Source organism: Thalassophryne amazonica, chromosome 21 (genome assembly GCF_902500255.1).
Source record: "Thalassophryne amazonica chromosome 21, fThaAma1.1, whole genome shotgun sequence".
Lineage (NCBI taxonomy): Eukaryota > Metazoa > Chordata > Actinopteri > Batrachoidiformes > Batrachoididae > Thalassophryne > Thalassophryne amazonica.
The window spans coordinates 21,106,557-21,132,798 of NC_047123.1; the positions used below are offsets into that span (position 1 = coordinate 21,106,557).

Sequence of the window (26,242 nt, forward strand, 5' to 3'; positions counted from 1 at the left end):
GTGGGTATCCGTCAGAGCTAAGTGGAAGTGACAGTGTGCAGCAGAGAGGTCCTAATTACTGTCTCACTTGACTAATTGCCGTCTCTGAAGAATGAATTCCCACTGAGGTCTCTAAGATTCACATAAAGCCAAAAGTGGGACCACCGAATATGAAAAATTTCTGAAGTGCACGGTACTGATATTCTGGTAGGAAATGAAAAAAATCTTTATCAAACAGATTGTGTTTTCGGATTCAGAGGTAAAAAATGTTCAAATAAATTTGTACTTTGCAGGATAATGGACGGGAGATGAGTCTTTAGTCCAGAGAGATGGAACTGAATGAATGTCTCCTCTTTCATGGCCTTACCATTCAACGTGTGTCAGCTTCTCGTTTCCATGGTTTCCTTCCCTTCACCGATCCTCGCATCCCTACCAGTCTGCCTGTGTGTCTGTGTGTGCTTGTGTGTGTGAGAGAGAGAGTGACAGAAGGCTTTTTAGCAGTGGTTATCTCTCCTTTGCATAAAGTCTCCTTTGCGTTATCCAGAGCCTGAATTCCATCTGAATAAACGCACCGGCGGGATGGTGTGGATCCCTCGCCGGATTACGAGTGAGTGGGCGGGTATAAACTCATCCAATTTGCAGCCACCTTCGAAAATGACACTGTTTGATCAGTAATGGGGCAAAAAAGAGAGGGTGGGGAGCATCTCCCTAATGGAGCAGGCGCCGCATCCGGCGCAACAAGGTAATTCTCAGCTCGAATCACTAATGGAGTCTAATTAACAGGAACGCCTAAATGGTCATCATCAAGATATCGAAACGCACCAACCGATTACGTCGTTAACACATGCAGTGCTTCACTGTGGCGCTTGAGGGCGCTGTGACTTTAATGCGCCTCGTCGCCTCCCCAAGTGTTGCTGCCAGCTGAAGTCTCCACCAGCGTTCCTCTCACGCTGTGTAAAGTGTACTGCTGACTTCCACAGAAACAGAAACTCACCGTTCCTCCATAATTATGTCGATCGTCCAGATGGCAGCGAGACGAGCGCCGCTCTCTTTGATATTCTCACCTGCAGAGAGCCGCTGTGCAGATCCGGGGAAGCCAGTGTTGGTACAACCTACCGGTTTCTCGCTTGCTTTCCAGGAGATGAGTATCCTCTTCGTTTGTCCGTCTAGTGACAGATCGGCATCATCCTATAAAGCGACAATGACACAAACATCTATCACAGTAAATCAGACAAGAAATAAAGACACTGAGTCCTACAAAGTATTTTTTGTGATGCTGTAATATATATTTTTGCATGGCCTTGACATTTAATCACCTCTGGCCAAAGCTGAATTAGTACCTGGTCCTCGACTACCGCACAGCCCTTCAAATATGTTTAATCCACTTTGCTACAATCTGTTTGTGTTAAATAGCTATGACCTTGAGTTTGACCTTTTGAGATCACTTAAGGTCAAAGATCATATCTCCAGCAGACAGTTAATATGTGACTTCATATTAGTGTTTAATAGGATCCAACGGTGCATTTTTAACCAGTTCCTCAAAATAGCCGTACTATACCATATACTGCTTGAAAGCTTTGGAACCAAATTTTGATTTGACCTGTGAGTATGACCTTTAGCTGATCTTTTTTTCAAAATTCAGTCACTTTCTCCTTCACTGGCACTCAGCCAATCCACCAATTATGGCCCAAATCCGATGAAAACTCTGAGTTATTTTGTTCACATACACACAAAGGGACAGGATGGAAACCAATACCCTTTGGTGCTGTGCATCGCTGCATCCACCCCATCTCAGAACTGCCTTGCATTCTTGGATGGCAACCATCCAGGCAGACAACTGGGCCCTTGATTAACTGCTTTAATATTTAGCAGACTCATAATAATATTAGTGACTTTTAAAAATGAACTTGATCTGTTGGTACATCATCCTCGAACCAAAGGGTCTGCAGAATTCTCCAGCGTTTTCCAACAAGAACATAGTCAGTCTCCTTGGCAACACCACTAGCACTGGAATACCATGTCCGGATGTGAGACTCTAGGTGTTGAAACCAGGATTCAGAAGCTTTGAAACTCATCCTTACTCAGGAAAAGTACACTGACCCCAACATCATCAATATGTGTATAATGGAAATTAGGAACAGGTATAGTTTTGATTGCTTGTTGGTTTTTCCCAAGGCCATCAAAATATGGCCATCGGATAGAGCGGAATCTTTGCATCCATCCGTCCATCTGCCTGTCCATCTGTCTGTGCTTGGCACAAGTCCAGTCTTATTACTGCCAGAGTCTTCAAATTCACAGGGAGCATTCGTGGGACACAGACCTTGAACAAGTTCAAAGATGGCTAACCTTAACCTATTTTAAGATGTCAAAAGATCACATTCTGTTTCCTATATTTATGCTATGAATCATGCAAGTCTGCTTTTTGGGGGGTGGGTGACAGCCAATCAGAGTGAGAGGCACCGTGATGTCACTAGCTGGTCTTGCTGGTTACTTATTCCACTGCGTTTCTGTGTAAATCTAGCATCTTTCTCATATATTATGTAAAAGCTAGCGAGAAATAAACACTTCTAAAACTGAAAATGCTGTTTTTGTAACCTGATAACACCTCTGGAGTGATTTACAAGACATCTTGGGGACGTCAGCATTGTGATGTCACTGGCTGGTCTCGCTAGTTGCTAATTCCGCTGCATTTCTGAGTAAATCGAATATATTTCTACACTGAAAAAAAGAGAATAGTTGAGCCAACTTAAATGAATTGTTTAAATTGGTAACATCTAAATGAATTAAGTCGTTTGAACTTAATGTTTGTAAGTTAGAGTTGTTAGAGTAAAGTTAAAACAACTTAATTCATTTGTCTGTCTGACTGTCTGTCCCCCAAAAAGGATACTAGCATTCTGAAATCAACTTCTCTCACACTTTTAGGATAAATTTTGTGAAACCTGGTACAAGTCCTTGTAATAGGTTGGTAAAAAGTATATTTTCATACCATTCCAGTTGGGCCTATTTTTCCAGTATTATGGCCGTTGATTAACAAAGCTAGACTCTGTCAGTTTCATGCTTGGGTGCCTGCATTCTGAAATCAACTCCCCACACATTTTTAGTAGGAATTTCCTGAAACTTGGTACAAATCATTGTTATAGGGTGGTAATACGCATATTGTAATATTGTACAATATTGACATATTTTCTCAGAGTTATGGTCCTTGAATAACAAACCCAGACACTGCCAGATTCATGAGATGGCACCTGCATTTTGAAATCAACTTCTCTCACATTTTTTGTAGGAATTTCCTGAAACTTGGTACAAATCATTGTTATAGGTTGGTAATACACATATTGTAATATTGTACAAGATTGACTCGTGTTGTCAGAGTTATGCCCCTTGAATAACAAACCTTGACAATGCAGTTTCACACGGAATTCTTCACAGAAATTCGGGAAACCTACTACAATTCCTTGAAATGTTATTAGCATGTAGCAAGGGCTTATACTAAAGCAATACTTGCCAGCGGGGGATATTTTGCTCCCAGAACACTCTTAATATTTGTATTTAGTTAGTTTTAGTTATGATTGGAGTATTTGGGTTGAAACCTGAAATCCTCTCCTTAGGTTTATCTATGAAACAGAACTCTCTCTCTTTCTCTCTCTCTTTCTGTCTCTCTCTCTCTCCCCCTCTCCCCGTGGCGGTGCGCGTTCACGGCACTAACCTTGGCTCGACGTCACAGGCTGTGCAGCAGTGCAGTATAATGGGAGCGGAGGAAACCCGGAGCGCCTCATAGGAGGCTGCACGTCGCTGCTGCATCCTCTGCTCGGCGCTCTGTAGCTCCTCACCTCCGGCCCGCGCACGGGTTGCTCTCCCCTCCCTCCCTCCCTCCATCCCTCCCCGTTGGATCCGAACCCTTCGACATGGATGTCCCGCCGTCCCTCGATCCGGACGAGTGCTGTGTGTTGGCGCAGTGAAGAGGAGTAGAAGGAGAACCATGCCGATGGATTTAGGGAAAGCGCAAGTGACCATGCCGTGATATTTTTGCGCATCTGAGGGCCGCTGTCACCCTGCTTTGCCCAACGACTGTAGAAGATTTACGGGGGAATTGAACCCGCGCACCGGGGGGATCAAACCACTGTGCATTTTTCCCAAAACAACATGAAGATTACCTCCCATCATCTGATGATAACCAGTCTCATTTTCAGATCCAACCTCAGGCTCATCCCGCTCGTGCTGCTGCTGTTTCTTGGATACTCTCGCGGGATGCCGCACGTTTTGAGATTCGGTAAGCCACCGCTGAAACCCACGCGATCATCCTTCTCTTCACACCCGCTACTTTCTTCCTTCATTTTTTTATTATTATTTATTTTTTTAAAAGGGGGCATCGCTTTCTCTCAGAAACGCGGCATCGATCGCGCGCATCCTCTTTGACGCACCGATCGCGGTGAACTTTGGGAGGGAAGAAAACCGCATGTGCAACAGTTCTCCGAGAAAGAAACTTGCTTCCTCCTTCCAGCCCATTTAACCACCAACACATATTCTCTGCGGTACATCGCTCCGATCGCTTCGAGCCTATCTTTTATTTTTTGAGGGGTTATTTATCCGCTTTCCAGCTGAGATCTGCAGATTTACTTGATTATAACCACAAAAATAAATTCTCTTCAAGAACTACACGACTAGGCGGAAGAAATGATTAATTATGCAAAGTTTTCCAGCAGCGCGCGCAGTGGAAACCACACTTTATTTATTGATTCTAAAATGTATTCCTACTAAATCACGGCCTCGGGGATTCTTCTGTCGCTTAATTAGACTCATCTCCGACTGGCTGCACTTCGCCATCACCCCCCCCCCCCCCCCACACACACACACACACACACCCCACAGCGGATGTCATCAAGTGTTGACAACACATTCCTTAAAATCCCGATCCCTCCCGGAGGCTTCTTTTGGGAGTCAAACCGCGTGCGCGTCGGGATGCGCTCGTGTCCCTGCTGCATTCACCACGTCCACGCTGCGTTGATCGCTTCGCTCAGTAATCTCCTCCCCCGCCCCCTCCCAAAATAAGAGAAGTGGCGTGCGTAAAAAACGCCAAAAGTTTCCACCTGGTACGTAATGGCTGCAAATCCTGTCAGTGGAGCAGAATATGAGACGCTTTCGCGCCCGAGGTGTTAAAGTTCAAGCAAGTTGCCTAAAATGCAATCACTCCTGTATGCGCTGTGACCTGCCACGGACACGTGACTCCATTTTCAGTTTGACATGCCCCAAAAAAGCCGGAGACGCTTCGATCGCTGTCCGAGGTGCTGAAAACACACGGAGCGGCTTGTTTTTCAGCACCACGGACAGCGACTGTGCCTCCAGGCAGCAGCCTGTTGCTTTCAAAAAAGGTTAATTTCTGCTCAACATGAAGTACTGACAGGAAAGCAGCCTTCTGTCTGTAGTTCTTTGCGAAAATTTCTCCAGTTTTGTCCATTTTCTGACAGTTTAATGGCTCATTTCCGCTCCATTTGTGTGTGCAAATCAATCCATGCCTTTAAAATGGGGTAACCATCAGTGGCCACATACTTATATCTTCTTTACTGCTTCAGGGCTGTTGAGTAAAACATCCACCAGAGGGCGATGCAGAAATTCTTAACTGTTTCTGACACCTAACATCGCACTGCTTGAGGAAGTCACAATTATGTTTATACCGCAATAGAGACAACAGCGTAAGCAGAGGTGTAGACAGAAGCACACTGTGTGGCCATTACATGGTATAAAAGACTTGTCACATGAAAATGAAAGGCATACCCTGCATGCTATACACACCGCAATACACATGGGCAAGTAAATATACATATGTCAGTAATGGTGTTTTTGTTGATGAATGGCTTATAAATGCGATTTGTGCGTGTGTGTGTTTTGGAAACCAAGTAATGTCCACCATAATGGGAAAAAATTAACAAATGTGAAGTAAGTATTGAGTACTACTACTTCTTTAAAAAGTAGAAGAGTGGCAATGCTTTCACAAGGCAGGACGTACACACTTGGAAGTCTCATGCACATGTAGCCAGAGAATATAAACACCGGAGAGAAAAGCTCAGAGCACTGATGGAGTGTTGCCTCAGTTTTTGTAAGGATTCTGTTAATCCACAAAATAATTACATATAAAATGGTTGTTGCTTATATGTGAATGTTTCAAATGTTATTTAGAGGATCTTTAAAGGGTCAGGCACAAAACAGGTGTTTTTGTTTATAATTAAATAGAGGGGTTTCATGTTAAATATCCTCAAAATCCCCTAATTCTGTGTGTGAAATCATAAATTCTCCTGCTGTCAGCTAACTGTATGCATGAAACAGCTCATTTTAGACTTCTGTGACATATGTCACAGAAGTCCATAACTGGTGTATGACTTGTTTTGTGAGCCAGTATGCACTGTGGAACACTCCCACATGGCCTGTCAGGAACAGAGTGACCACCCCTCTTCTTTCTGTTAGCAACAGCTGTTTGACATTTAAAGCAGTAGTGTGGCAGATAACAGAATATGTAAAGAGAAATTCTTCAAATGGTGATACAAGCACCAAAGTCTGCACAAATACTCCTTAGATATTGCTCTTTTGAAAAAAAAAAAAAATGAGTAGCCACTTGAATTTTCAATAGGCAGCCAGGTAGAGGTCAATTGAAGAATTACACAGAGGTCAAAATTTAATAATGTTCCAATCATATTGGAAGCTATAACACATTATTTGGCTGAACATAAATATTTCATAAAGGTACAGTATGGACTATCTATGACTGAATGTTCTGGAGTTATGGGGTAAAAACAGCAAGAATGGTGACAAAGGTCACTTTAAGTTTGTACAGGGGTCAAAAGTTAAAGTTGTTCCAAATATTGTAAAATGTGATGCAAATTATTGGTTAATACTGTTTTAAAAAGGAATAGTTTGCACCATGTGTCATGCTTAGTTATCATGTTACAGGGTAACATATGTCACATGCCGTAGAATCCAATTAACATCATCAACAATTGTTTGACCTTTACCTTGCAGACCAATCATTGAACACAGTCAAAACTATTGCATTTATGAATCCTATTAGTTCAACCAATAATTTGTCTCCTTTTACCAAAATTGGAGCAATTTTATCTTTTGACCCCTGTACAATCTGAAATTGACCTTTGTCACAATTCTTAATGTTTTTACCCCATAACTCCATAACATTCAGTCATAGATTGCCCAAACTATACCTTTATGGAATCTTTGTGATCAGACACATACTGTGGTATAGCTTTCAATATGATTGGAACATTTTAAAATTTTGACCCTTGTGCTGGACTACAGCACACACAGAAAAAAAGGCCTTTTTTGCGACCTGAAGAACAGTTTTTAAAGGTGCATCACCTGATGTCTGTTGAGTAGTTTTGGCTCAAAACACACATTAAAACAATTCAGTGCCTGATATTAACTTACAGAAATCCTGCATTATATGACCCTTTTAAAGCTTTATTCTACAGTTTTGCGGGAACCATTATCTCCATCAGCCAAGCGGCATCCGCGTCTCAGCTTTCATTTGCAAGACGGCTTCATTTCATGCAGCCTAAATTAGTCACAGGCGCTGCGCTTATCTGTATTTGCTCACGAAGGAGCTGAGTTTCTGAAAGAGAAAGATGGATGAAGATAGATTCGCGAGTAGGTGATAATGCAAATGTATGTGAGTGAGCTTAAAGTGCCGCGAGAGACAGAGAAGAAACACAAACTGGCTCGCGGCGCAAAGAAAGCCATTGGTCCTTTTCCAGTACATTTCTTGTTCTCCCTGGATGTGCTTGCTCAGCAGATTGTCCCAGCTGCTCCTGCAGGAGGCTGGCTAAATGAGGAGGTTAGGTCCCCTGGGTCCATCTGTTCCGTTCCTGCCCTGATACCATGTCGTTCCCAGACAGGAGACTCACAGTGTACAACCACTGTTCCGCTGCCAGACTGAGACTTTTACACGGCGAGGCACAGTCGGCCCTTTGTGTGCACAGCGTCACGCCGAGTGACAAATGTCAGAAAAATAGCAAAAAGTGTTGCAACACCGGCACACTCTGACCACCGACTGGAGTGAAATCACAGGCAGCTCCAGGCTGTGCTTTGAAGGGGCTACATACCCCCCACCCCCAAACCTCACAGAGAATCCACCATAAAAACGCCTTTTCTTTTCAAATCCTGCATCTTCAGCCTCCACCTTTTCCACATTCTATGCCTGATCCAGCCCTACAGTGCCCCCTAGCTTCTGCAGCACCCACGAAATATTGTTCTTGCACCGCACTAGGATCAACTAAATACAACCGATACAGTGGCGGGCACAGCTAACTGAAAAATTAGCTTCAATAACCGCTAATCTGCTACTGAAAAGTTAGCTTTTATAAAGCCAAATCAATAAACCCCTAAAAAATTTAGAAGTTAATGCTAACCACTAACCGCTAACTTTTAGTATTGACTCAGTACACTGTCAACTACTGATAAGCTAGTTTTGAGTTTAAGCACCACAGGGGCTTCTGAGTAAATTCAAAGGTGGTCACAAACATAAAACAAAGGATAATCCAGAGCTTTTTTCTTTATTTACCCACTGCTGCCAAAAAAAGAAGTATCATTTACTTTTAACATATAACAACACAGACATCAAACGCAAAGCACTTTTCACTCATGGTTTCATTTGTAAACAAAATGAATTCCGGACAGTTTAGCGACATTAACAGCAACTCTGTCATTTTCACAAAGTGAAAATATCACACATATCTTTTAAAGTAGTGCGCTAATTCCGAAGGTTTGAGAATTAACTGACACACACTCCAAAAGGCATTATGGGAAATGAGTCTCCTCTCATCACCCCCCCCCCCCCCACATCAAAATGCATAGAACACTTCCATCTACTGGATGGGAGTGTGAATAGACCAGCATATTTGTGAAATGCAGATTTGCACTCAGAATGTCTCAAAATTGCGTAAGTGAGCGAATAATTCATTAAATAATTTATTATTGTTGAGACATTCTGAGCGCAAAACTGCATTGAGTGAGAATGAAATAAATTGGATTTTTTATCCAATTTGGATCAAACTTGGTAAAAGGATTGGGGGCACGGATAAGAACAAAGTGGCTCAATTTAAAGAAAACTGGTTTAAAGACAAGGTCGTATGCCAAGGTCAAAATTTGGGTCTTATACTGTGTAGTAAGTCTCTTGTTTTCACTTGGGGTCCTCACAGCAGATTCAAGGTTGATTTGGCAGAAGCTTTACGCCAGATGCACTTCTTGATGCAACTCCAGAACTACACCTTTGAGCCGGGAACATTCTGCACTCAAACCAAGCGCACTAACTCCTGCCAATATGTATAGTGGCTATTCTGAGAAATTAACACCACGCCAATCGTTACTATAATAAACAATCATACAGTCAAGTTTACATGGAACACATGATCTTTGACTTTTAGTGAGCTTGAAAGTTCACACTCATGGTCATACTTGTGTTCATCAAACAGTTTGCGCCCAGTGTGTTTTAAACACGGTGGAACTGTTGTGTGTTGTCAGAGATCAAAGTGTTTCACTTTTGGACATAACTGAACAAATGTCAAAGAAATCATTTGCATGAGTCAGTGTCAAACAAGAGAAGAAAACTTTTTGTACATTTTTGTTATTATTATTATTATTTTAGGAGACCAAACCGGGTGAAAATGAAAAACAGAAGGACACAGCATTTCAATATTCAGAAAGAGTGAAGGATGAAAGCATCAACGAAATGACAGCAGCCTCCATCTGTGTACTGTTTGTTTCTGCCTTTGTAGTTTTTTTGTTATTCTTCCTGTGAGTTTTGCCTAATTTTCAAAATTTGCATGTGGGTGCTGTCAAATATGTAGTTGTTATGCATCTTAAACAACATGAAGACACAAAGACGGTAAGGACTCCAGCAATCTGACATTTGACCCCAGTGACCTTGGCCTTCAAATATTTGGTCTATGGCTGATCTTCACAATTGGTTGCTGGCTGATCTTCATGATTGAACTCTGGCTGATCTTCATGATTGAACTCTGGCTGATCTTCCTGATTGGTCGCTGGCTGATCTTCCTGATTGGTTGCTGGCTGATCTTCATGATTGAACTCTGGCTGATCTTCATGATTGAACTCTGGCTGATCTTCCTGATTGGTCGCTGGCTGATCTTCCTGATTGGTCGCTGGCTGATCTTCACAATTGGTTGCTGGCTGATCTTCATGATTGAACTCTGGCTGATCTTCCTGATTGGTCGCTGGCTGATCTTCACGATTGGTCGCTGGCTGATCTTCACGATTGATCTGTGGCTGATCTTCATGATTGGTCTCTGGCTGATCTTGGTCCAAATAGGTTGCAAAGGCAAATTCTTTTTCCTCGTCAGCTGCCAAAATGAATTCTGTATGGTCTACATATTGACAGGGTAACTCCTTTTCCACTGAGCTACCTGCACTAATTCATGTTGTGACTTGGTGCCATATAAATCAATTTAATTGATGTTTGGTGCAAATAAAAGTTTAAAGAAACCCTTACATTTTAACCTTTGACTCCAATGACCTCGACCCACATGATTGATCTTTGTCAAATTTGACCTTGTGTGGGCAATTCCAGAACTCACCTCCATATGTGAGGCAAGTTTGGTGAAAATCAGAATAAAAAAAACAACTAAAATTTTGACCTTGGAATCCAACAACTGATCTTTAGCAATCTTCTTCTATTCTTTTGTTTTCCCATTTTCTATTTAATTGTGATGTTACTGGATTTATGAAACAATTGTTCTGTCTGTAGAAAGTGTGTGTGTGTTGAGGGGGAGAGACATTGTCCGATAACGTTATTGCTGCCGCCGTCAAACCCGATAGGCAAACGCCATCTGTCCCTTGGCTGTTAGCTGTGGCTCAAAGTGTTGTTTACTCAGAGAGATGTGCGTTTTGTTTGTTTATTTCCTGCTCATGTTTACATTTTCCCAGTATGGCCTCGTCTGGGAATATTTATGTGTGAAACGACAACAGCAGCGTTCCTTTTGGAATGCAAATCAAGTTGGGGTTTAACTTTTTATTTTAAATCCTCTGGCAAAAATAAATAAATAAATAAAATAAAAAATAAGAGTCAATCCCCCTCCAGTGCACGCTCCGTTTATCTAACTGCTTCCACAATGGCGCTCTGGAATAAAGGCTCTTTATTGCCTTTAACACTCTTTTCATCCCCCCTGTGAGGTTTCTGTTGGTGAAATTCAAGGTTGATGAGAACAACCAAGGGGTAGAGGGAACAGATTTAAGGGGAGTTTGAAGTTAATTGACTTTATTTGCATTTGCTTTTTTTTGCCAGTTGGAGTTATCAGCATGCTGGAGTTTGGGTTGAGATTACAGGAATTAGGGATTACACCCAGTGACCTGGCCTGCTGCCGGTGTGCTCACAGCAAACACATTTAAGTCAGCACAAAGCCCCTTAAAATATTCACGTGTCAATTGGCCCTGCCGTAGCTTATATAGAAATGTGAAATGATCTCACCCTCAGCTGGGGGAGGTGGGGGGATGAGTTCCATGGTTTAAAAATGTCCTCCATTAACATGCAGCGCCGCACACGGGGCGCAGAGCAGCCAAGTATGGAGATCTGGATTTCTAAAACATGTTTACAGTGCTGAGTCTTTGAAGGTCTCGGTGCCATTTCTGTGCCGCAAAAGACATCGCTTGCTGATGATTAATGGGAGATATAAATTCCCGAGGTGCCGTGAAAATGTGTGTGATGTGTGAGATTCATTTCTTTTTAAGTCTCACCTTTGTGGACGTAGTATATTTGCCCTTATGTTCAAGATCAATCTGCGCTGCGCACTTCTAATTAACAGTGTCAGTCATCTTCAGGAAGGAGCTGATCGGTTTCAGACTTTGATTACATCTGTCTGTAATCAATCAATCAATCAATTTTATTTATATAGCGCCAAATCACAACAAACAGTTGCCCCAAGGCGCCTTATATTGTAAGGCAAGGCCATACAATAATTACGTAAATTATTACGTAAATTACGTAATAATTTACGTAAATTATTACGTAATTTTTTACGTAATGATGTAATGATGTTTGTGACAATGTACGACTTCATCATCTTACTTCCTTATGAAGTCGTTCATACCAATCAATCAAAACTATTTTGCTGATCAATATATGCTTTCAATCATCCATCTAGGCTTCTTGGTTGTTGAGATGTTTTCCTTGGCCTCGACTGAAATACTCTAAAAATCTAATCACCTCTAGATACATGTCTAACTAATGTTCTCACCACTTTTGATCCATTGAGGCTTCTTGGCTGTTGTGATCTACAAAATGTGTTTTTCAGGTCACATTTTCTGTGACCATAACCTTTGACCTTTGACCAAACAACTCCAAATTCTTATCACTGTTAGATATATATATATATCCAAGTAATATTCCCGCCAAGTTTGATACACCTAGGCTTCTTGGTTGTTGAGATATACAAAAAAGTGTAGGGTTTTTATTATATTTTCTTTGACCTTTGAGTGAGATACTCCAAAATCCAGTCACCTTTAGATATCTATCTAAGCAATGGTCCCACAAAGTTTGATATTATACCTATAGATATTCTACCCCAAAAATATTTCCACCATACATATGTAAGGTGGCCTCTACTGGTGGTTGGCTCTCACAGCGGTATTGTATCACTTCCTGTTCCGGAGCACAGCGGTGTTTTTCTGTATCTGTTAGCTGTTTAATCTGCGCAGTTAGATTGATCTAGTTATCTAGATTACGATTTGTTTCCCAGTGTAATCTTTACGTGCCTTAACTAAAGCACTCATTCTGCTGAATCACCTCTAAATTATTTACACATTATTCACTTTGCGTGTTTTTAGGAATCCGCTAGCTTAGCGTAGCTACTAGCTCTTAGCCGATTTAGCATGGCGGCTTCTCCTGTCTCTCCCGCACTTTTCTGCTCTGGGTGTGAAATGTTTAGTTATTCCTCGGCCTCCTTTAGCAGTAATGGTACTTGTAATAAGTGTAGCTTATTCGTAGCTTTGGAGGCCAGGCTGGGCGAATTGGAGACTCGGCTCCGCACCGTGGAAAATTCTACAGCTAGCCAGGCCCCTGTAGTCGGTGCGGACCAAGGTAGCTTAGCCGCCGTTAGTTCCCCCCTGGCAGATCCCGAGCAGCCGGGAAAGCAGGCCGACTGGGTGACTGTGAGGAGGAAGCGTAGCCCTAAACAGAAGCCCCGTGTACACCGCCAACCCGTTCACATTTCTAACCGTTTTTCCCCACTCGACGACACACCCGCCGAGGATCAAACTCTGGTTATTGGCGACTCTGTTTTGAGAAATGTGAAGTTAGCGACACCAGCAACCATAGTCAATTGTCTTCCGGGGGCCAGAGCAGGCGACATTGAAGGAAATTTGAAACTGCTGGTTAAGGCTAAGCGTAAATTTGGTAAGATTGTAATTCACGTCGGCAGTAATGACACCCGGTTACGCCAATCGGAGGTCACTAAAATTAACATTAAATCGGTGTGTAACTTTGCAAAAACAATGTCGGACTCTGTAGTTTTCTCTGGGCCCCTCCCCAATCAGACCGGGAGTGACATGTTTAGCCGCATGTTCTCCTTGAATTGCTGGCTGTCTGAGTGGTGTCCAAAAAATGAGGTGGGCTTCATAGATAATTGGCAAAGCTTCTGGGGAAAACCTGGTCTTGTTAGGAGAGACGGCATCCATCCCACTTTGGATGGAGCAGCTCTCATTTCTAGAAATCTGGCTAATTTTCTTAAATCCTCCAAACCGTGACTATCCAGGGTTGGGACCAGGAAGCAGAGTTGTAGTCTTACACACCTCTCTGCAGCTTCTCTCCCCCTGCCATCCCCTCATTACCCCATCCCCGTAGAGACGGTGCCTGCTCCCAGACTACTTCCAGAAATAGAAGACTTAACAGTATTCCCTGAAAACTCCCTTCTGTCTGATCATTTTTTAATAACATTTACATTTACTCTGATGGACTACCCAGCAGTAGGGAATAAGTTTCATTACACTAGAAGTCTTTCAGAAAGCGCTGTAACTAGGTTTAAGGATATGATTCCTTCTTTATGTTCTCTAATGCCATATAACAACACAGTGCAGAGTAGCTACCTAAACTCTGTAAGGGAGATAGAGTATCTCGTCAATAGTTTTACATCCTCATTGAAGACAACTTTGGATGCTGTAGCTCCTCTGAAAAAGAGAGCTTTAAATCAGAAGTGTCTGACTCCATGGTATAACTCTCAAACTCGTAGCTTAAAGCAGATAACCCGTAAGTTGGAGAGGAAATGGCGTCTCACTAATTTAGAAGATCTTCACTTAGCCTGGAAAAAGAGTCTGTTGCTCTATAAAAAAGCCCTCCGTAAAGCTAGGACATCTTTCTACTCATCACTAATTGAAGAAAATAAGAACAACCCCAGGTTTCTTTTCAGCACTGTAGCCAGGCTGACAAAGAGTCAGAGCTCTATTGAGCTGAGTATTCCATTATCTTTAACTAGTAATGAGTTCATGACTTTCTTTGCTAACAAAATTTTAACTATTAGAGAAAAAATTACTCATAACCATCCCAAAGACGTATCGTTATCTTTGGCTGCTTTCAGTGATGCCGGTATTTGGTTAGACTCTTTCTCTCCAATTGTTCTGTCTGAGTTATTTTCATTAGTTACTTCATCCAAACCATCAACATGTTTATTAGACCCCATTCCTACCAGGCTGCTCAAGGAAGCCCTACCATTATTTAATGCTTCGATCTTAAATATGATCAATTAATTAATTAATCAATTAAACCATTACTTAAAAAGCCATCACTTGACCCAGCTATCTTAGCTAATTATAGGCCAATCTCCAACCTTCCTTTTCTCTCAAAAATTCTTGAAAGGGTAGTTGTAAAACAGCTAACTGATCATCTGCAGAGGAATGGTCTATTTGAAGAGTTTCAGTCAGGTTTTAGAATTCATCATAGTACAGAAACAGCATTAGTGAAGGTTACAAATGATCTTCTTATGGCCTCGGACAGTGGACTCATCTCTGTGCTTGTTCTGTTAGACCTCAGTGCTGCTTTTGATACTGTTGACCATAAAATTTTATTACAGAGATTAGAGCATGCCATAGGTATTAAAGGCACTGCGCTGCGGTGGTTTGAATCATATTTGTTATGTGTCGGACGCAGCTCGGAGAACCGACCAGCGTTTGAAGGACCCAGTATGAAATAAGCAGAGCACGGTACAAAGGCTAACTGAATTTAATACATAACAGTGATAATACAAAAAGGTGCGGTCTGGCGTGGTGCGCTCCCAGCAGCGCTAACGGTCCGGAGCCAGAAGCTGTTTCGGACCCAAGGACCCCGCCGACACCCCCCAGGTGGCCGCAACAACCGAGTCTGTGAAAGAAGGAACCATTATGTGAGTCCACACTCTACACACAGAACACTTAAAGGTGTACAAACAGCAAACACTTCCTGGCTTGATTGCTGATCAGCTTCCAACCTGCAGGCATGGAACATCCAGTTCACAAAACTCCACCGCAGTGGAAGCTGATACATGACTAACAAACAGCTCAATACAATAAGGTGTGAGGGACACCACATTTACTGACTGTATAACTGTTAGTCACAAAATCTAACGTACCTCAGGAAGTGTGCTGACGAGCGTGAGACCTCACCCCCTCCTCTTTCACAGACTGTGCATCAAACCTGGACGTTTCTCAGCATCCGCTGCTGATGAGATGGCTCCCGAGACGACGATCTCACCCGTCTGGTCACAAGGTCGAGTCTCTGGCAAATACACACTGTGCACTCCAGTCTTAAATGCCAACATGCTCCAATCCATCCAGATGCACCTCAGCTGTGAGTCCTGACGAGTCGCAGGTGATCAGGGTGAGGTCCTGACAGCCTCAGCAACACAGCCACTCAGTCCCAAATGCACGCCACCTGGGAGGAAAACAAACAGACAAACAAACCGGCAGCCAGGCCCCCCCCAGCCATATAACAATATTTGTCTAATAGATTACAATTTGTTCATGTAAATGGGGAATCTTCTTCACAGACTAAAGTTAATTATGGAGTTCCACAAGGTTCTGTGCTAGGACCAATTTTATTCACTTTATATATGCTTCCCTTAGGCAGTATTATTAGATGGTATTGCTTAAATTTTCATTGTTACGCAGATGATACCCAGCTTTATCTATCCATGAAGCCAGAGGACACACACCAATTAGCTAAACTGCAGGATTGTCTTACAGACATAAAGACATGGATGACCTCTAATTTCCTGCTTTTAAACTCAGATAAAACTGAAGTTATTGTACTTGGCCCCACAAATCTTAGAAACATGGTGTCTAACCAGATCCTTACTCTGGATGGCATTACCCTGACCTCTAGTAATACTGTGAGAAATCTTGGAGTCATTTTTGATCAGGATATGTCATTCAAAGCGCATATTAAACAAATATGTAGGACTGCTTTTTTGCATTTACGCAATATCTCTAAAATCAGAAAGGTCTTGTCTCAGAGTGATGCTGAAAAACTAATTCATGCATTTATTTCCTCTAGGCTGGACTATTGTAATTCATTACTATCAGGTTGTCCTAAAAGTTCCCTAAAAAGCCTTCAGTTAATTCAAAATGCTGCAGCTAGAGTGCTGACGGGGACTAGAAGGAGAGAGCATATCTCACCCATATTGGCCTCTCTTCATTGGCTTCCTGTTAATTCTAGAATAGAATTTAAAATTCTTCTTCTTACTTATAAGGTTTTGAATAATCAGGTCCCATCTTATCTTAGGGACCTCGTAGTACCATATCACCCCAATAGAGCGCTTCGCTCTCAGACTGCAGGCTTACTTGTAGTTCCTAGGGTTTGTAAGAGTAGAATGGGAGGCAGAGCCTTCAGCTTTCAGGCTCCTCTCCTGTGGAACCAGCTCCCAATTCAGATCAGGGAGACAGACACCCTCTCTACTTTTAAGATTAGGCTTAAAACTTTCCTTTTTGCTAAAGCTTATAGTTAGGGCTGGATCAGGTGACCCTGAACCATCCCTTAGTTATGCTGCTATAGACGTAGACTGCTGGGGGGTTCCCATGATGCACTGTTTCTTTCTCTTTTTGCTCTGTATGCACCACTCTGCATTTAATCATTAGTGATCGATCTCTGCTCCCCTCCACAGCATATCTTTTTCCTGGTTCTCTCCCTCAGCCCCAACCAGTCCCAGCAGAAGACTGCCCCTCCCTGAGCCTGGTTCTGCTGGAGGTTTCTTCCTGTTAAAAGGGAGTTTTTCCTTCCCACTGTAGCCAAGTGCTTGCTCACAGGGGGTCGTTTTGACCGTTGGGGTTTTACATCATTATTGTATGGCCTTGCCTTACAATATAAAGCGCCTTGGGGCAACTGTTTGTTGTGATTTGGCGCTATATAAAAAAAAAATTGATTGATTGATTGATATGTAATACATCTAGGTTTCTTGCTTGGTGAGCTATAACATGGCATAACATAATATATATTGTATCATAATATAAGATAACATAACATAAAGTAACATAACGTAAAGTAAGGCATAACATAACATAACATATAACACAACACAAGATAACGTAACGTAAAGTAACATAATGTAACATAATGTAACATAACATGGCATAACATAATATAACATCTAACATAACATAAAATAACATATAGCATAACATAACAAATAATGTAACATAACATAATGTAAAGTAACATAACATAATATGGCATAACATAACATCTAACATAACATAAGATAATGTAACATAATGAAATGTAACAACATATAACGCAACATAACATAAAACATAACATATAATGTAACATAATATAACATAATGTAACATAACATAGAAAGAAAGAAAAAAGAAAAAAAAAACTCAAATTTTGAGCTTGGAACCCAAGCTCAAATTGATGTCACTGGATTTATGAAACAATTGTTCTAACCTAACATAAAAAGGTATTTTCCGGACCATGTTTTCCTTGACCTTTGACTACACTACTCTAAAATCTAATCACCTTGAGATATCTACCCAAGTAATATTCCCACAAAGTTTGAAGGACATCCATCTTGCCATTTTTCAGTTATCTTGTCCAAAGACACACAGATGCACACACAATAGTGAAAACAAGACCTTTCCAGACACGCAGGGTAAAGAGTCATATTTACGCCATTATCACCTCATGTAGAGTACATGATGCAACAGATGCTACTGATACAAATGAGCAAACTAACAACTCAGGTCACCACACCATAGATCCACCTTGGGTCCTCGATGGCAACCACCCAGGCATACAACCGGTCCATGCCCACCTATCTGGCAGTAGTGAACTATACGTCAATTTCAATGTCTTTTAAACATCACACTCCTCACAGAAAGTACAGTATTAGTACTGTATTATTAATATTGTTATTATTAATGTTGTTGTGGTTATATCTCACCAAGGCGGCGTAGTACAAAGTTCATATTCACGTCACTGGTACCTCATGTGGAGTAGATGCTACAGCTTCGATTTGTTTAGGATTCAGAGTTCCACGCTGTCACATGGTGACTCCCAGCTGTCGTAACTGATAACTGCAGGTTTAGAGTGCATCTGTGGACAAAACATAACATGTTCCATTTGTATTTTAGCATCTGTTGGGGACATGATGCACCTCGAGCGGTTCTTGTGTGAAACATTTTCTTAGGTCATAAGATTTGCTTCCGATATTTTCAAAAAGCTTTAACTGAAACGCAGAATTCTTGAAATATTTTATGTTATTTCACATCCAATCGGTTCTTGCACCGCCTTGCGTTTATTTTTGCATACATCTCCGCTTGTTTTTTTTGTTTGTTTTTGTTTTTGTTTTTTACTGTCTTGCAGCAAACATCTGCACCAGCTTTCATTATTCACAGCCGATCACTCTTTTTGTCACTCGGGGATTTCCCCAAACTATCAGGGGTTACGTGTGCACTGTTGTTTGAAATTGTCCCTGGAGAAGGTTTGTCATTTTGTCATTGATGTGACTGAAGATTGGAGATTTGCTTTTATTTTTTATAATATCGTTTGGTAACACGCATGGAGCCGCCTGTCCACCGGTGGAGACGGGGGCCAATTTTAAAGTTGCTGAAAACTGCAAGAAAGCAAACAGTGAGGCAGAGTGCACAAATGCAGAAGTGAGAAGAAAAACAGTGAGCGGTGAAGCCGGCAGATGCACAGTGAAGATAGATTAGTTCGCCTCAGAGCCGTCCACTCTCGCATCTCCTCCTTTATTGCTGAATTTTTGTTGTTGTTGTTTTGTTTTTTTGTCAGATTTATTGGAAAGAGACCCGAACAGTAGTGTGGTTATTGTCAAATAACATTTATTCAGTGCACGAAGCCGTTAAATAAATGTTGCATTTGAGCAAGCTGAAAAACTGCCCATCTAAAACAAATTGCAAAACCTTCGGGGACGAAAGCCCAGTGGCATCAAAACATCTATGAAAATACAAAAAAAAAAAACAACAAAAAAAAAAGGAAGTATGTGTGCCGAGTGTATTTAAATATAATATTGGAGCATCACTGGCGGCTCCAATTTTTTTTTTTTCAGGGGAGAGGATGATAGTTTATTGGTGGGGTGCCAAAATTTGTAGCTACACTCCAAATATTCTTTTAAAAGGAAATTTCAAGTGCTAACTACATGTAAAATGCACAAGCAGGGTGGCCTCCAGACCTTGATGTCAGAAAAGAGAAGCTGACCAACAAGCTCATTTCAGTATGTAACATCAATCACACCTGCTCCTAATTTCCATCATCATCCATCCAGCAAGTACAGGGTGACACCCCCCCCCCCAAAAAAAACAAGAACCCATAAAAATTGTAATAAATCCCACAAAGGATTTACAAAGGACTTAAACTTCAGTCTATGTTTGAGCATTCCCCAAAGTTTCAGTTATCTTGGTCGCGTTGCATAAGTCATGTTCTTTTCCAAATTATGCTCCAAATGGTATGGTTTTTTTTTTTGGTTTTTTTTTGGTTGTTTTTTTGGGTGAAATAGGCCTCCAGGCAAAATGTTTTATTGGTTGACCAAGACATGTTGGGGAACATGAGCAATAATCTTCCCCAACATGTCTTGGTCAAGTTCAAGATATTTGGTGGACCTTTGTAGGATTTATTGCAATTTTTATTGGTTTGGGGTATTTCTTTGGGGGGGGGGGGGGGTCTCCCTGTACCAACAATATCCAGCAGGTGGCAGAAATCAGCAAATAGTAGGCAAGTCTACGGGATATTACATAAGGAAAACAAAGTTGTATTTTTAATTGATCAGATACATCAGCATTCACCAGATTTTTGTAGGTCTATCCCAATTATATGCCCTTTTAATTTTGAGATATACAAGATGATAACTTTTACTGTTTTTGAGTTATTGTTTGAACAATTTGGGGGAGGAATTACAACTTTTTATTCCTTGTACCGCCATATTCAGAGGCTATAAGTAACCTAGCAAACTAAATATGGGATTTATTGTGAATAATAATAATCACATTTCCAGCCAATAACCATTTCACACTGAATATATCTTGGACTTGTTCAGAAATACAAACAGTACAGTACTGTCTGGTAAATCTGTCTGGAGGAGAGTTCTCAAAAAGCGACCAGTGAGGGAAGCCACCAAAATATTCATGGCAACTCTGAAGGTGTTATAGTCTTCTGTGACTTTCGTTGTAGCGATAGCTTCACGATGGAGTCACACACAGAAGAATTGTAGTGAATGAAAACCCCTCAAATCTAGGCTCAAGTCTAACTTTCCAAAGCCTAAGAATAGCAGATGTTTAAAAATCACAACGATCATCTGTCTGTTGGGAGACAAATGCAAATTTTGTAAATTCTGAAAAATTTAAAACTACACAGCTGTGCAGTCATGATGCAGCTGCTCTCCAAAGGAAAGACAATAATGATTAAAAAAAATAAAAATTGTGCACTTTTGTGACTGGTATGAATTATGCAGTTGATCTCTTGGAAAACAAAAATGCTATTTTTTCAAAAACAATTGCCAGATTACTGATGTGTGAATAGAAATTCTAGGGAGGTTCCAGGCCCGTGAAGCCCCACCTTAAAACCGCCTGTGGCTTACATAAAAATGTGTAATGTATCCTGCAGCTTCTCAATGGCACGTCGATATAGAATTGTAATATTGGATGTGAATCAACAAAACAAAATCTACACCTTATACTTGCTGCTTTGTAGAAAAAAATATTTTTTTATTACACATGGGAGAAGTTTAACTTTATGAAAGTTGCTCACTGTGCTAATTAGCTGTTAGAAGGGACTGACTATGAGAGGGGAACAAACACAGCTGCTCAATAATTGACTGTGGCAGCTCACAATAGCGCTAATTGGGAGCCGGAGTAAATATTTACTGCGTTGGTAAAATCATTTCGGAGGGTCATCGATCGGCTTTTGTCAGAAGGCAGTTTCTAATTCCTTAATGTTACATGTAATTTTTAATTGTGTTGATGCCAGAGGCATAGCGGGGATTTTCTTAATCACCCAGCTCAGCTTTAATCACGAGCATACCAATTAAAGGGGTCGTACCGCAAAGAAAAACTTTTACATGTAGACATCATTTGAGGTTCATGTTAAACTTCCGCAAATGCCACGATTCTGTCACCCAGCTTGTAGAAATGATTCTGTTACCAACATAGGCCAGGCCTTGAACAACCAGTTTTTCACCTCTGTGACATATGTCGCAGATGTCCATATCTGGTCTCTGGCTTGATCTGTGAGGATTGGTCAAAAGTCAAATTTAATGCAGAGTAATATATAAGAAAATTGCTAATTTAATTGCTAATTGACTTCATATATTTTGTTGTTGGTGAACTTGATTGTTAAAAACAGTCATTTATAATTTTATCTACAATCTTGATATGTTAAAATGCAGGTGTAGTAGAGTCAGTGTTTTAATATTTCTAGCTTTGAGTTCCATTTTAAAATGATCATTCCGGAACCATTCACTCATTCATTTTCTGCTACTTATCTGGGTCCAGACCAGGCAGCTCACCCCACACTCACCCCACCCGGGGTCTCCCCCTAGTTGGATGTGCCTGGAAGATGACCAGGGGGCATCCTCACCAGAAGTCTGAACCACCTCAACTGGCTCCTTTCAATGCAAAGTAGCAGCTGCTCTACTCAGAGTCCCTCCTAGATAGTCGAGTGTCTCACCCTGTCCAGGAGTGTAAGCCCAGATACCCGACGTAGGAATCTCATTTCCACCGCTTGTATCTTCTGCCTTATTTTTTTGTCATTACCCAGAGTTCATGACCATAAGTGAGGATAAGAGCGTAAATCAACTGGTAGCTCAGCTTCGTCTTCACCACAACACTCCATTACAGTGTCCATAAAACTTAAGATGCTGAGGAAAATCCACTGTTTTCCGACACAGGACCATGGTCTCAGATTTGGAGGTGCTGATTGTCATCCTATTTGCTTCAGACTCGGCCTTAAACCTGGTCAGGGTGCATCAGAAGTCACTGCCTGATGAAGCAAACAGAATCGCATCATCTGCAAAAAGGCAGAGATGCCAGTTAGAACAAAATGGAATAGCAGTTATTATAGGTCCATGTAAGGCTGCCTGACATGACAACATGCATCATTCTAAAATTGTATAAATGTCTTTTGATAAATTTTATATTTTACTCTGTAGTCTATCAAAAATGCCACAGCTAACAAGCTAGGCTATGGTGGTTGCTTTGTTTAACCTACCGTAACTGGTGCTAGCTAGCTATTTCCAGCATTGTTCCTCTTTACATGTTAGCCTGTAAATCAAAGAAAATATTTTAGTTTGTAATAAAACACAAAAAAATAAGTTAACTTTTTCTTATGGCCTTTTTGCCATATTTCTTCAGATATTCTTATACCACAAACATACTGATGATTACAAAGTAGGTTGTTAGGTAATTGGTAACATTGGGTAATTGCTATTTTGAAAGTCAGGTGGGATTTCAACCCAAATGTTAAAGGTAGGTAGAGCATCAATGGTGTTAATACAGTACATAGTGTAAGTAATGGCAGATCCAGATATTTGACAACTTGTTTGTTGATTCAATGAACTCAGGTATCAAACCCAAAATAGGTTTTGTAAAGGAGTCCAAGAAACTGCATTTTTTTAGCAACTCATAAAATTTATGCTGTTCTCTGTGAGTTCCTAAGAGTCCGTGTGATCCCCAAGACTTTGCCTGACATCATAGCCAACATACTATATACAGGTACTGTGAATTCTGGTATTCCTCATGGATGTGTTCTGGCTCCCTGCACTGTTCAGTGGTTGCATCAACTGGTTGTTGTGTGGGATTGTGGTGCATTTGTTGGCTAAGAAATGTTTACTGACTTTGCAGATGATGCTGTGACCTTTGCGGAATCACTGGATACTCTGATTGCAGGGCTTGAGAAGCTGAGTGAGGGATTGGAATGTCTGGATTTGCAATTCTCCTGGATCAAAGAGCTCCAGGCTTTCCATGACTTCCTGGAATCGGTGATGAGGAGTGTATGTAAGCGAGTGAGATTCTCATATGTGCTTGTTCAGTGCATGTGAGTCTTGTCCTGTGAAACAGTTGCCCCTCCCTACTTCTATAAAGAGACAGTAGTCATACTCAGTGCATTACTGTTACGAAGAAGAAAGCAGATGGTAGCGGCTTTATGGAAATTCCTCCAAAATCCACCAGGCTGAAAGCGCCTCTGATCAAGAATGTGGTTGAAATATAACCACATGGAGAGTCATGTGGCCTGTTTAAAGGCTCCAACTGGTCTACCTTCTTCTTAGTGTGGAGAGTTGAGGCTTGTGGAGGAGTGGCCGAGGAGAGGATTGTTGTTTTGGTCTTTGCCACAGCCTGCGAAACCTCCTCCACAGGAGTCGAACACAACAGAGTGCTGGCACACATGTATTTTCCACTGTGACCAACAGAGGTCACTGCACAAAGAGTGAGATAGTTGTTGTAGGTCCCAATGCCTATAAGACAACCGAGATGATGATGCCATACAAGCTCTCAGCCAATCAGATTTCAAACAAAATGACAACCATATTTGGATTCACACCCTCTTTTTAGAGGATGAAGCTAAAAAGTATGGGGCTGGATGCTTGAGATTACTTTTAGTATGAAAATGCTGACACTAGTGCAAGATCTATTGGCAAAAAACAAAATAATAATAATAATAATTTATAGCACCTTTAATGCAGCACTTTGAATTTTAACAGCATTGTAACTGATCTGAAAGCAGTTCAATATGAGCAATCTGAAAAACATTGCTGTGTTTTTTCTTAAAAGATAAAGTGTAGGAATTGTTCTAACTTCATAACCCCACTCCGCCCATCCCAGAGGGAGGTCTGGGTGGCTTTGCTTGAGCTGCTGCCCCCGTGATCCGACCTCGGATGAAGCGGAAGAAAATGGATGGATGGAGTTGGAAAGAGAAACCTGATCAGACTAACTGACACCAAACAGCAAAAAAATAGTCCCCAAATATGGTTAAACTGCGGGCCAAAAAGTCACAACTGTGCATCAGAACCAGAAGATCCAGCATTAGCCTTCAACTAAAAAAAAAACTGCATAAAATGAGACAGACGACAAATGAGCATTCAGGTGTCAGACATATCAATGCAGAGAGATTTTCAAAAGGTGAAGTTCAAAGGTACCACATGCAGCGTACCCACTGAGCCTTCTGGTTTTCCACACAGAGAGATCAAATCAAATCAAATCAATTTTATTTATATAGCGCCAAATAGCTGTCCCAAGGCGCTTTATATTGTAAGGCAAAGCCATACAATAATTACGGAAAAACCCCAACGGTCAAAACGACCCCTGTGAGCAAGCACTTGGCGACAGTGGGAAGGAAAAACTCCCTTTTAACAGGAAGAAACCTCCAGCAGAACCAGGCTCAGGGAGGGGCAGTCTTCTGCTGGGACTGGTTGGGGCTGAGGGAGAGAACCAGGAAAAAGACATGCTGTGGAGGGGAGCAGAGATCAATCACTAATGATTAAATGCAGAGTGGTGCATACAGAGCAAAAAGAGAAAGAAACACTCAGTGCATCATGGGAACCCCCCAGCAGTCTAAGTCTATAGCAGTATAACTAAGGGATGGTTCAGGGTCACCTGATCCAGCCCTAACTATAAGCTTTAGCAAAAAGGAAAGTTTTAAGCCTAATCTTAAAAGTAGAGAGGGTGTCTGTCTCCCTGACCTGAATTGGGAGCTGGTTCCAGAGGAGAGGAGCCTGAAAGCTGAAGGCTCTGCCTCCCATTCTACTCTTACAAACCCTAGGAACTACAAGTAAGCCTGCAGTCTGAGAGCGAAGCGCTCTATTGGGGTGATATGGTACTATGAGGTCCCTAAGATAAGATGGGACCTGATTATTCAAAACCTTATAAGTAAGAAGAAGAATTTTAAATTCTATTCTAGAATTAACAGGAAGCCAATGAAGAGAGGCCAATATGGGTGAGATATGCTCTCTCCTTCTAGTCCCTGTCAGCACTCTAGCTGCAGCATTTTGAATTAACTGAAGGCTTTTCAGGGAACTTTTAGGACAACCTGATAAAAATGAATTACAATAGTCCAGCCTAGAGGAAATAAATGCATGAATTAGTTTTTCAGCATCACTTTGAGACAAGACCTTTCTAATTTTAGAGATATTGCGCAAAAAAGCAGTCCTACATATTTGTTTAATATGCGCATTGAATGACATATCCTGATCAAAAATGACTCCAAGATTTCTCACAGTATTACTAGAGGTCAGGGTAATGCCATCCAGAGTAAGGACCTGGTTAGACACCATGTTTCTAAGATTTGTGGGGCCAAGTACAATAACTTCAGTTTTATCTGAGTTTAAAAGCAGGAAATTAGAGGTCAACCATGTCTTTATGTCTGTAAGACAATCCTGCAGTTTAGCTAATTGGTGTGTGTCCTCTGGCTTCTTGGATAGATAAAGCTGGGTATCATCTGCGTAACAATGAAAATTTAAGCAATGCTGTCTAATAATACTGCCTAAGGGAAGCATGTATAATGTGAATAAAATTGGTCCTAGCACAGAACCTTGTGGAACTCCATAATTAACCTTAGTCTGTGAAGAAGATTCTCCATTTACATGAACAAATTGTAATCTATTAGATAAATATGATTCAAACCACCGCAGCGCAGTGCCTTTAATACCTATGGCATACTCTAATCTCTGTAATAAAATTTTATGGTCAACAGTATCAAAAGCAGCACTGAGGTCTAACAGAACAAGCACAGAGATGAGTCCACTGTCTGAGGCCATAAGAAGATCATTTGTAACCT

General features: G+C 41.3%; 1 protein-coding gene across 1 annotated transcript in view; it reads left to right on the top strand.

Moving 5' to 3' along the window:
• Positions 1-3,699: 3,699 nt before the first annotated feature.
• LOC117503306 (glutamate receptor ionotropic, kainate 2-like) overlaps positions 3,700-26,242 on the top strand; it is a 176,745-nt gene continuing 154,202 nt past the window's right edge. The window contains exon 1 of the mRNA XM_034162522.1: positions 3,700-4,249. Within this exon, the coding sequence (XP_034018413.1) occupies positions 4,123-4,249 (127 nt within the window). The 5' untranslated portion in view covers positions 3,700-4,122. The remainder of the gene's footprint in view (positions 4,250-26,242) is intronic.